This window comes from Nicotiana attenuata, chromosome 11, assembly GCF_001879085.1.
Source record: "Nicotiana attenuata strain UT chromosome 11, NIATTr2, whole genome shotgun sequence".
Classification (NCBI taxonomy): Eukaryota; Viridiplantae; Streptophyta; class Magnoliopsida; order Solanales; family Solanaceae; genus Nicotiana; species Nicotiana attenuata.
Genome location: NC_031999.1, coordinates 42,698,331 through 42,710,387, shown reverse-complemented (window position 1 = coordinate 42,710,387; position 12,057 = coordinate 42,698,331). Strand labels below are relative to the sequence as shown.

At 38.2% G+C, this 12,057-nt stretch overlaps 1 protein-coding gene across 2 annotated transcripts; it reads right to left on the bottom strand.

Moving 5' to 3' along the window:
* Positions 363–10,445, bottom strand: LOC109234405. Of its 2 annotated transcripts, none has more exons than XM_019400386.1 (3): positions 10,234–10,443; positions 10,032–10,150; positions 363–747 (listed from the first exon to the last, which is right to left on the bottom strand). In XM_019400386.1, the coding sequence occupies exons 1-3, from the start codon at positions 10,371–10,373 to the stop codon at positions 740–742; spliced, it is 267 nt and encodes an 88-aa protein (XP_019255931.1). In that variant the 5' UTR covers positions 10,374–10,443; the 3' UTR covers positions 363–739. The 2 variants fall into 2 exon arrangements, with proteins under 2 accessions (XP_019255931.1, XP_019255930.1); XM_019400385.1 differs by lacking the exon at positions 363–747 and adding an exon at positions 5,295–5,688 and having other exon boundaries at positions 10,234–10,445.

Below are 12,057 nucleotides of genomic sequence, written 5' to 3'. Positions count from 1 at the left end.
TTATTCCAATGCACCATGCATTATCAGATCTTTCTCCCAACTTTTTTAATAGGCTGGAATGCGCTGTTTACTACTTCCCTGGAACTCCTAGTGCTATGGATTTGCTTGAGAGAGGGAGAGAGACTATATAACTAAGTAGAAAGTTTTGTTGCCGGAAATAGTCAAAAGGTTTGCTTTCATTACTACAAAGGATTGAATTGCAGATTGAACTGCCTCAGGCTTCTCTTAGTTTCAATAGAGACAAAGAAACATCATTTCACATACAGTACATGTCACTAATTCTGCGTCAGATGGTAACTAAAGAAGACTGCCACATATGCTTTTATGGCTTTTTTTAATCTGGAAGTCTAGAGTCATTCTAAAAAGACGTAAATTTAATTTATTTGGTAAAGAAACACATGAGCAGTAAGTCCCAAAATCAGATTTCCACAGGTAAAAGCATTATCTTTCGGCAATCATTCCATAGCTTTCAGCCATCTAACTCCCATAAGTGATGGGTAAACAAAAATTTTAAATAGTACTTCAAATGAAGAGATATAAGGACTGCGATAAGTTTCTCCTAGAGAATTATCATTTTCAGGACTTTCAAGAATTCTAGAATTTCCCACATCAGCCCAAAAATAACTAGGAAAGCAAATTGAATTTAGAGCTTACAGTTTTGCACTTCCAGGGCAAATTTCAGCGAAAATCCTCCAAAATGTTTGTTACAGCAGCTTTTCCAGCTAATACATAATGCATCTTAAGTACCTATGGCAGATAGAAATCGTGATCAAGCCTATTTTGAATAGAAGAACTGTACAAATAGTAAGCTCATTAAATCTAATAAAAACTCTGAGATATTTCTTTCCCCAGCCCCCCAATCCTGCCAAGATTATGAATAGCAGATGCCTGATCAAGCAAACTAAAAAGAAATAGTTCTATATGTTGCTACAGCAAGTATGAAAAATTAGTCAAATGAGAATAAGCCACAAAGAGGGTGATATCGCAAGAAGCATTATGAGTTATGACAGAAGTGGAGATCTCATGAATCTTAACTAACTAACGACTGAACTAATTAACTATTGAATAACACCCGATGAAGACCACACTACTATTAATTCCAAAAAACAAATGACCTGAGCTGCCGAAAATTTTACCAGTACACAAACAGATTATAAGATACTCAGAGAACCAATCCATATAACAGATATATGGTTAAAAGATGGCTTGTCACTTTTTGCATCTTATCAGTTTCTCAACACATCCTATATGGGTCTGTATTCTTATATTTCCAAAAGAAAATAGAGCAATTACACAAAGAATAAGCATGCTTAACTTCATTATCATGCAATGAATCTATCCTAAAGAATCCACTGAAAACAGAAAGAACTTAAGATCAATCAACCATCTAGAAAAGAGCTCTTCAATTTCCGGAAAAAAGCTTCTTCATTCTTTAATAAGGAGAGAAAGCTTCTTCATTCTTTAATAGGGAGAGAAAGCGTCTTCATGTACTTCAATCAGAGGACCTCCTCATTTCTGCTTCCTTCCCTTCAAAGTAAGCTTTTAGGCAATAAGCAGCCCTACTACAACCTCTCCAACACATATCCAAGTCTCTATAGGATAGCATCGGGACCACATGCTTTTCTAATATGTTTCATGGCATCTTTTACCTCTCCACTCTAATTTATGAGTGTAACTAAAGTTTCTATCCTACACACGTGTGGAGATCTAAAAACGTATTCCTGTGGGTCAAGTTGAACAATTGATCAAAATAGCCTCCCATCTCTTTAACACGCTTCACCTGATTTAAGTCCATACTCTCCTCTCTCAACCGTGCTAGTTTAAACATTCCTTTCTTCACTTCTCGTGCCCCTAACTTCTAGTACAAGACATCAAGGGCTTCCCCTTGAGTTTTGCTAATGGCCTTCTTCCCTTCCCTCTTAGCTCTCTATGCTCTTGAAACGCTTCGTCTGTTGTGTTTAATACTCATAGACCTGAGTCCCACGATGTTTAGGCATATTTGGTTCTATGATGGGATGAAGTGGAATGATCCATACCCATGTGGCAGACACATTCTTGCCCTATTTCAATCTATTATTAGATTTACGTTAGTACTTTGACTATCAACATAAACTTAAGGCCCTGAAGTGCCATGTCCTTGGGGGCATTGAGTTGTGGTGTGACTGTAACAGCCCAGCCCGTTAGTGATATTGTCCACTCTGGGCCTAGGCCCTCACGGGTTTAAAACGCGTCACTGGGGTCTAAGGCTTGTTAACTTATATACCCAGCATCTCTCTCGTGTTTTGCCGATGTGGGACTCTGTCTAAAGTCTGGGGTGTTACAGTGACGCTGCCAAAAATGTATGATTTGTTTCGACGGCTATAAATTTTGAGTGAACACCAGAATACTTGATCAGAAGTTCGCATTACCATGGGATCATTGGTCAGTGTCACTGTTGGACGCATTTATACCTAAAATGTTGTTGAAGTTCTGCCTGAACTCCCTGGTAGACAATTAAATAAACCTGTTTCTTGAACCTGCTATAACACTAACGTTTAACATCAAAATCCTTTATAAATGCTCATTCTAGCAGCGAATATCCATATAAAAGAAAGATCACTTGGATTCTGCCTCAACTTCCAGTTCAGACTTATTACAGTACTAATAAACAGTTAGTACCCTATTTGCACTTCATAAATACAATCCTATTGTGAGAAAGCACGGGAAATTTATACTATTGATATGTTAACTTTAATACAAGTACCCCTATTTATAACAATACACAATACCTACACTACTCATATTCCATGTAGGACTATGCTTATTTACACAACAGCCAAGTAACTAACACTCCTCCTCAAGCCGGTGCATACATATCATATGTACCTAGCTTGTTACATATATAACCAATACGAGGACCAGCGAGGGACTTGGTGAGAATATGTGCAAGCTGATCATTCGACTTCACAAACTTTGTAGCAATCTCTCCTGAGAGTATCTTTTCTCTGACCAAGTGACAGTCAATCTCAATGTGTTTAGTTCTCTCATGGAACACCGGATTTGATGCAATATAACGGGCAGCTTGATTATCGCACACAAGTGCCATCTGGCTGATTTCACTAAATTTCAACTCCTTGAACAATTGTTTGATCAAAACTAGCTCACATGTTGCCATAGTCATTGCTCGATATTCTGCTTCTGCACTAGACCCGGCAACTATTCTGTTTCTTGCTCTTTCAAGACATCAAATTGCCTCATACTAAAACACAATATCCAGACGTAGAACGTCTGTCAGAAGGTGATCCTATCCAATCAGCATCTGAGTATCCAACGATCTGCTCAAGACCTCGATCCTCAAACAATAACATTTTGCCTGGAGCCAATTTTCTATACCGAAGACTGCGGACAACTGCATCTCAATAACAATCACAGGGAGAATCCATAAACTGACTGACAACACTCACAGGAAAAGAAATGTCGGATCTAGTCACTGTAAGATAATTTAATTTACCAACGAGCTGCCTATATCTTGCAGCATCGCTAAGCGGCTCTCCCTGTCCTAGCAGAAGTTTAGAATTCAGATTCATCAGAGTATTAACAAGTCTGCAACCCATCATTCTATCTCCTCAAGAATGTCTAAAGCATATTTTCTTTTTGAAATAACAATACCTTAGCTAGACTGAGCAACCTCAATACATAGAAAGTACTTCAATCGGCCTAGATCCTTATTTTGGAAGTGCTGGAAGAGATGCTGCTTCAGATTGGTAATATCATCCCGATCATTGCCAGTAATAACAATATCGTCAACATAGACCACCAGATAAATATAAAGACTGAAGTAGAATGCCGATAAAACACAAAGTGATCAACTCACTACGAGTCATGCCAAACTCCTGGATAACTGTGCTGAACTTACCTAACCAGGCGCAAGCGACATACAAGGCCACGAGAATCCCCCTGAGCAACAAAACCAGGTGGTTGCTCCATATAAACTTTATCCTCAAGGTCACCGTGAAGAAAAGCATTCTTAATGTCCAACTGACAGAGGAAAATGACGAACCGCAGCCATGGATAGAAAAAGGCGGACTGATGTTATTTTAGCCACGGGAGAGGAAGTATCACTGTAATCGAGCCCAAATATCTGAGTGTATCTTTTGGCAACAAGACGGGCCTTAAGCCGATCAACCTGGCCATCCGAACCAACTTTGTATGCATAAACCCAACGACAACCAACACTAGTTTTACCGAAGGAAAAGGAACAAGCTCCCTAAGTACCACTCATATGTAAAGCAGACATCTCGTCAATCATAGCTTTTCGCCATCCTGGATGAGACAATGTTTCACCTGTAGACTTAGGGATGCAAACTGAGGACAAAGAAGATATACAAGCATAACGGGGGATGACAAACGATGATAAGTTAAACCGACATTATGTGGATTAGGATTAAGTGTGGGTTGTATACCTTTCCGAAGTGCAATTGGTGTATTAGGAAGAGACAAGTCCGCAGTAGGAGCAGGGTCAAGTGCAGGACGAGAATTAGTTGGGCCTGATGCTGGGCGCGGACGACGATGATAAGTCAAGAGTGGTGTTCCTATGGCTGGGGATCTAGGAAGAGCAACACTAGACTCCTCAACGGTTAGTATGGGTAAGACTTCTGCGGCTGAAGGTGGAGGAGCTATAGTAGACTCCTTAAAGGTCGGTATAGGTAAGATCTCAGATATATCATGGTGGTCAGAAGAGGTAAAGAAAGGTTTAGACACAAAAAATGTGACGTCAGCTGACATAAGGTACCAACGAAGATCAGGTGAATAACAACGATATCCCTTCTGAACATGAGAATAAGTGAATAACCAAGAAATACTCACTTGAGAGCACCGAGGAGCAAACTTATCTTTCCTAGGGGCTAAATTACAAAAGAAACATGTGTTCCCGAAAACACGAGGGGAAGAAAGTATAAGGGTGATTGGGGAAACAATACTGCATACGGAATTTGATCGTGGATGGGAGATGAAGGCATCCGATTAATAAAATAACAAGTTGTGAGAACTGCAACGCCCCTAAAAACGCAACGGAACACGAGATTCAATGAGAAGTGTGCGAGCAGTCTCAATAACCTGCCTATTCCTTTTCTCTGCAACCCCATTATGCTGAGGGGTATAAGGACAAGATGCCTGATGAATAATTCCTTGAAAAGTCATAAACTGCTGAAACTGAGAGGATAAATATTTTATGGCATTATCACTGCGAAAAGTGCAAATAGAAACACCAAATCGATTTTTGATTTCAACAAAAAAATTCTAGAATATAGAAAATAACTCAGAACGATCTTTCATTAAGAAAAGCCAAGTACATCTTTAATAACCTTTAATAAAACTAACAAAATAACGAAATCCCAAGAACTGAGTTTACTAGGACCACATATACCAGAATGAACTAAAGATAACAGACTCTACATGACTCTCAACACTACGCGGAAATGAGGCTCGGGTATGTTTCCCAAGCTGACATCACTCACAATCTAATGTAGACAAACTAGATAAACTAGGCACCATCTTCTGAAGCTTGGATAATCTCGGATGTCCTAAACGTCTGTGAATTAGGTTTGGAGGATCTGTAACTAGACATGCTGTAGAAGGATTGAGTGAGTTAAGGTAGTAAAGGCCTTCTAATTCACGACATGTGCCAATCGCATGTCCTGTACTGCGGTCCTGCATAATAAAAGAATCATCAATAAAATATATACCACAATGGAGGGCATGAGTCAAACGACTAATAGATGCAAGACTAAAAGGACAGCCAGAGGCATAAAGAACGGAATCTAGAGTGACAGAAGATAGGGAATTAGCTTGTCCAACTCCTTTTGCTTTAGTTTGACACTCATTGGCTAAAGTAACAACGGGAAAAGACTGTGAATATACAATATTCGACAAAAGTGATTTATTACCAAAAATATGATCAGAAGCGTCTGAGTCCATGACCCATGGTCCACGAGTACTAGACTGGGAAACACAAGCAAAATAATTACCAGCAACAGAAGTATCAGTCTGAGCAACCGAGGCTGCTTGTGAAGATGTATGCTTACTTGCTCGATACTGAAGGAACTCATTATATTCCCTTCAGATAAAGAAAATCCCTGGTTACCTATAGTCTCGGTCTAGGTAACAAAAGTATTTTTGAGTGGACGACCATGTAAAGAATAGCACACTTCACGGGTGTGTCCAATTTGTGACAATAAGAACACTTGGGTCTGGATCTTCCAAAACGACCTCCTCCTCGTCTATTCTCCATAGTTTGAAATGCCCCATTGTCCACTGTTTGGGATGTGAGAACAGAGGAGTCAAGTGTCTGGTGCTGCAGCAAGGCAAAGTAATCGAGAGAATAATTCATCAACTGTGGGACAGTCAGACTAGCCAAAATCTGGTCGCGTACTGAATCAAGATCATTAGGAAGTCCAGCGAGGGTAAGAACTAGAAACATCTGCTCTTGTTGCTTTTCAACATTAGCAGAAACTGGCATCAACTTCTCAAATTCCTCCATGACTGCCTGTACTTATCACAAGTAAGTAGACATCTAATTCATGTTTCTTTAAATGTCATCCGCGATATCACATCATAGAAACGAGATATGTCATTAGTGTATAAAGTGCGAGCCTTTTCCCAAACCAAATAACAGGTCTGAAATGGACGAAACAAGGACATCAACTTAGAATCAATAGATCACCACAGAATACTACATAACTGAGCATTGATCTTCACCCAAAGTGTTATGGCCTTTTCATCTCCTTTGCTAGACTTTTTGATTAGATGATCTTGAACACCTTGACCTTTACACCACAACTCGACAGACGAAGCCTAAGCTAAGTAGTTTGAACTTCCCATTAAAGGTTTCGAGGTAATCATAACACTAGAACTTCCAGAACCCGTGTTTTTAGACCCAAAAACATCAAATCCCAAAGACATCGTTAGATTAGAGAGAGGTCTAGCAAATTATTACCAAATAAGAGAAAGAATCAACTGTAATCCATTGAAACAGAAAAACATTGTAGTCGCCAAAAATTTACTGTAGCTGCCGAAAGAATTAGTGTAGTTGCCACAAAAAACTCAAAGTGGTCGGAATAAAACAAAAACAGTAAGGGTGGCATCGAAATTAGTAGACAACCCAACTGTTCTGAAGAAACTTCTTCAAAAAATGGGCGGAAGTGGTCGTACTCGCCGGTACGTGAGTTCACGCTCTCACCGGAACCCTAGCTTCTGACAGCGCGTAAGGGCGCGTGAGGAGGCTGTTGCCGAAGAGTTTTACTGGGGTTTGGTCGCCGGACAATGACGGATCTTGTGGTAGTGTTAGATTTTGCACAACACTAATAGAGAGCGAGATGACGCACAACCTTGAAAAGTCGCTGAAAAATTGAGGCACGGTGACTTCTGGCTCTGTATTCTAGTTCCCAGATGTGTCTCACCACCACTGCTCTGATACCATGTGAGAAAGCACGGGAGAAAATATATTATTGATATGTTAACTATAATACAAGTACCCCTATTTATAACAATACACAATACCTACACTACTTATATTCCATGTAGAACTATGCTTACTTACACAACAGCTAACTAACTAACACCTATAATACAAAATGTTCTAAACAGTAAATTTCAATGAACAGGGAAAGAGATCACATTGCATTACTCATGGACTTACACGTTGTAGTAAATACTAACTATTCGAGTGTAAATGAGAACCTACTAAAGTTCAACACCACTAACATGTGGCATGTGCACTTTAGCACCTTAATACATCTAAAGCACATTTACTGCCTTGAAGTCACGTAGTTTTACAATGAAATTGCATCATGTTAGGGTTTAAGAGAGATGATTAGTGTCTGGTTGCCAGAGGTATTACATGATTCTTTGCTTAACTAAGGTTATGCCAGTGTAGTTAGTGTTTGAGAAAAGAAGAGAAGACAAGCTGTCCTTCGTTGGTAAAACACAAAAGGAAAGAAGTGTTCTTAAGCACTTCTAGTACCACTTGATATTAATACTTGGACGGAATTTTTGGATGATTGGTAAAATTTGATTACATACTATATATAGTCGAAGATGTGCATTAGGCACTTGGGCCTTGGGCTTAAAAGGTAGCCCAAAAATATTTTACTTCAGCTATCTTATTAGTTTTTATTTTAATATTTTTTATTAGTTATTCAACAAGAACACAAAGTCAATATTTTAGAGTAGAGAAGAGAATGATAGTCTGATCGTAATCATTTCATTTGGAGGTATAAACAGGTTTATAATACATTATACCTTAAACAAGTTAGAGAATGTATGTTAACAATAAACATGACCAATGAAAATACACTTAAATAACAACCATCTAATTTAAAATTCAAATAATAATAATTAAAAAAATATTTAATTTTGCGCCAACTTTAGGCCCAATGCTCAAGGCCCAATACCCCAAGTGCCCATCATTGATTGTATAAATTATATAGTCAATTTTGACTTCCCTTCCAAAATTTTCCTCAAAGAATGTTATTTCAAGAGGTACAAGAAGTGTTCAACAACACTTGTTTTCTTTTGTATTGTACCGAGGGACAACTTGTCTTGTCTTCCCAATCACTAACTACATTAGCATATCCCAGTGATTGATGTAGTTATTTATGATTTATACATATAGTAGTTGTATTTGAGCCCACTACTTGTATAAAAATTTTAAGATCTTGTCAAATTAATAGGAAGGATAATTTTCTATTAAACCGCATTTGTTTACTGACAAGATGAAAAAATTTATACAAATAAATAATACTAACTTCATAATGTATTTCACATGATCTTTGCACCATATTATGACCTTGTGCTACCTCCTAAATTCATAAGCATTTATAAAATTTTGTATTCCAAACTTTAATTGAAGCAACATCATTTAATGTGTTTGTATTGGTTAAGATTCAATCAAGTTCTCAACATTAACTTCTAAGTTCTGAATCCGAACTCTGTTTCTACATTAAGAGTAATTTTGCACTCGTCGTATTTTTCTAAAGTACTACCGTTTCGAATACTTGCAAATTATCACAACTATAACTTGTTTTTACCTTTAAAGTTTAAATCTTTCGCAATGCTAAGCAATAAAAAAGATAAGGTATCCGTGATAGTGATAAATCAAAACTGCCTTAGACTGGTAGCACTTGTAGTGCTCATTATCATATCTCTTGACTGTCCTCGAATCAATGGGTCAGCAAAGTTGTCTTAAACCTAACATAATCAATCATAATAATCCATATGAAATCAATTGTTTTATGTACTCTCAAAATAATATATCTACATTTTCTATTGTAAAGCTTGCTAAATGTCTTAGACATAGTTACTTCACGGTTACGATGCAAGTGGACAATTGGCATCGGTTGTGGATACAACTCTATATCCAGCAATAGATTTCACAGTCATTCTACATTCATTCTAAGTTCAATCTCGCCACAGGAGTATGTGTGCCAAAATAAATTACACTTGCCTTTTGACTAAATCCTTAGATAGCTACTCTACCACCGAAGGTTTGTAGCAAACCAACTTTATTGTGCTTTCTTCTACCCACTTACACGGTTACACCCAATAGGTTTAGTAACAGGAGATAGACTCATCATTCGTATCTTCTTTGTAGAAAGCAGAGTCATTGTCTCACTATGAGTCATAGGATCTTTTCCTAATTCAAGCTGATAGGTATTTGATTTAATACTTCATCTCTGCTTGCATTAACGAAGAAACACAAACAAATGTAAAACTTCCTCCATTATTATCAATTATCCTGCCGTAAGCTACACTTGGCAATAGATAACAAAAATAATGGATCAAAAGAGGAAACGCAATGAAGCATTCATGATCTCCATTCCAAATAAACCTTAAAGTTTAGAAGGGCAAGTAATCTTCTAAGAGCAGAAATTGGGGCATTGATCCTCCCGAACAAGTACTTAGCAAGATTGCAATTTTTTAGCAGCATTAGTTGCGGAAAACAGGACTCACAATTGAAAACTACCGATCAGGGCAAGTGCGACAGAAAAAGGTACCCTGAGACAGCTGGCAGCAAGTGCGCGCCTCCATTTGGATGTGTGATGTCAGACGGCTAGCTGCGACCGCGCTGTGAAGCGGTAGCAGCGATTGGGTGCAACCCAGTACCCCATTAGTCCTGAAAATTAAAATTAATTCATGAATAAAAAAGTAAATTTAGTTAAGTGAAATGTAAAAGATAATCGAGAAACGGAAAGGAACCTTGTGAGTATGGTGGAAAGAGAACGGCGAGACTGAAGGCGCTGGCCGAGAAGGGATTGTACACTTGGAGAGGAATTGACTGTTGATGGTCTACTGCTAGAGAGAAGAGTCCTCGAAAACGATATGCAGCGCCTTGCCATGTTTTTTGCTCGTCTATTGTATCCACAGGATGCGTGGGACGGTGAGATTCAGGGTTTAAGGGACTAACTAGGAATAACAATATTTCGCTTCGGGCTGTGGGCTTGTTCTAAATATGTAATGGACTTTGGAGGAAATTTTCGGAATTTGGGCTTCTTGCGAGGGAAGGGAGGGAGAATTGCACAAATAGGATACTTATTGTTATAAAATAAAGACTTTAAAGTATGTTCATAGTCAGCAGTGGAAGAGGGCGTAGCTTTGATTGTTCAAGTTGCCCTCTCATGGTTGAATGTGAAAAAGAATTGCTTTTGTTTAGCAACACTCTTAAAAAAATCGAAGACAAGTAAAGAGAGAGATTTATTATTCAACTTCAAGTTCATGTACATAATAAACTAAAATCTCCTCTATTTATATAAGAAAGAAAGCTGCTGTGTAAGCTGCTACTGCAAGCTGCTGTGTAAGTTGCTTGTAAGCTGCTACTGCAAGCTGTTGTGTAAGCTGCTTGTAAGTTGTTTGTAAGCTCTTACTGCAAGCTGCTGTGGATAATCTTCTACCGGGGATAATATTTATCCATAACGGAGTACTAAATGAACATCCATAATATAATATATATTTATAAAACTCCCCCTTGGATGTTTATTAAAGGATAATGTGCCTCATTAAAAACCTTATAAGGAAAACCCCGTGGGAAAAAAACCTTAGTAAGGAAAAAAGAGCGCATCGCGTATTTTACTCCCCCTGATGAAAACCTTGTTTCAAATATTTCAGTCTCCGCATTCCAATCTTGTATACCATCTTCTCAAAAGTTGAATTTGTGGAGAATATTATCCACCACTATTTCAGATCGATTTAAATTAATCTCATCAAACCAAGAAGCTGTTGCAAGTCATTTCATTGAGTTGCTTGCGACCTGCCTGCATCAGCTGCTTGTAGAAAACTTCAATGGAGTACTAAATGGATAATCTTCTTTAGGAAGATTATCTACAGCGGAGTAACAAATGGACATCCACTATAATATTTTTATAACACTCCCCGTTGGATGTTCATTATTATGTGCCTCGTTAAAACCTTACTAGGAAAAACCCCGTGGGAAAAAAATCCTAGTCAAGGAAAAAGAGTACACTAATAATATACATTGCAAGCTGCCTCATTAAAAGCCTTACCAGGAAAAATCCAGTGGGAAAAAACCTGAGCATGGGAAAAAGAGTACATTGCAGAGACTTGGGTGTATCAGGACCAATGAGTTCATCATCCTCTTCTGGAGGTAAGAACGGATCCTTAATCCATGTAGGAGAAGAACTATATCTTGCTAGTAAATTAATAGAAAATGCTTTGTCAGGCCTTGTAGCATTAGTAAGATAAATTAGTGCACCAATTGCACTGAGATAGGGTACTTCTGGACCAAGGAGTTCCTCATCCTCTTCTGGAGGTCGGAACAAATCCTTATCCACTTCAAGTGATTGAACAACCATTGGTGTACTAAATGGGTGCGGTTTGTCCATGTAAAAGCGTTTTAAGACCCTTTCTGTATAGGCAGATTGATGGAAAAAGATTTTGTCCGCTAAATGTTCAATTTGCAGACCAAGACAAAGTTTTGTCTTTTCAAGATCTTTCATCTCAAATTCTTTCTTAAGATATTCAATTGCCTTTTTGGAGCTCTTCTGGAGTTCCAACAAGGTTTATGCC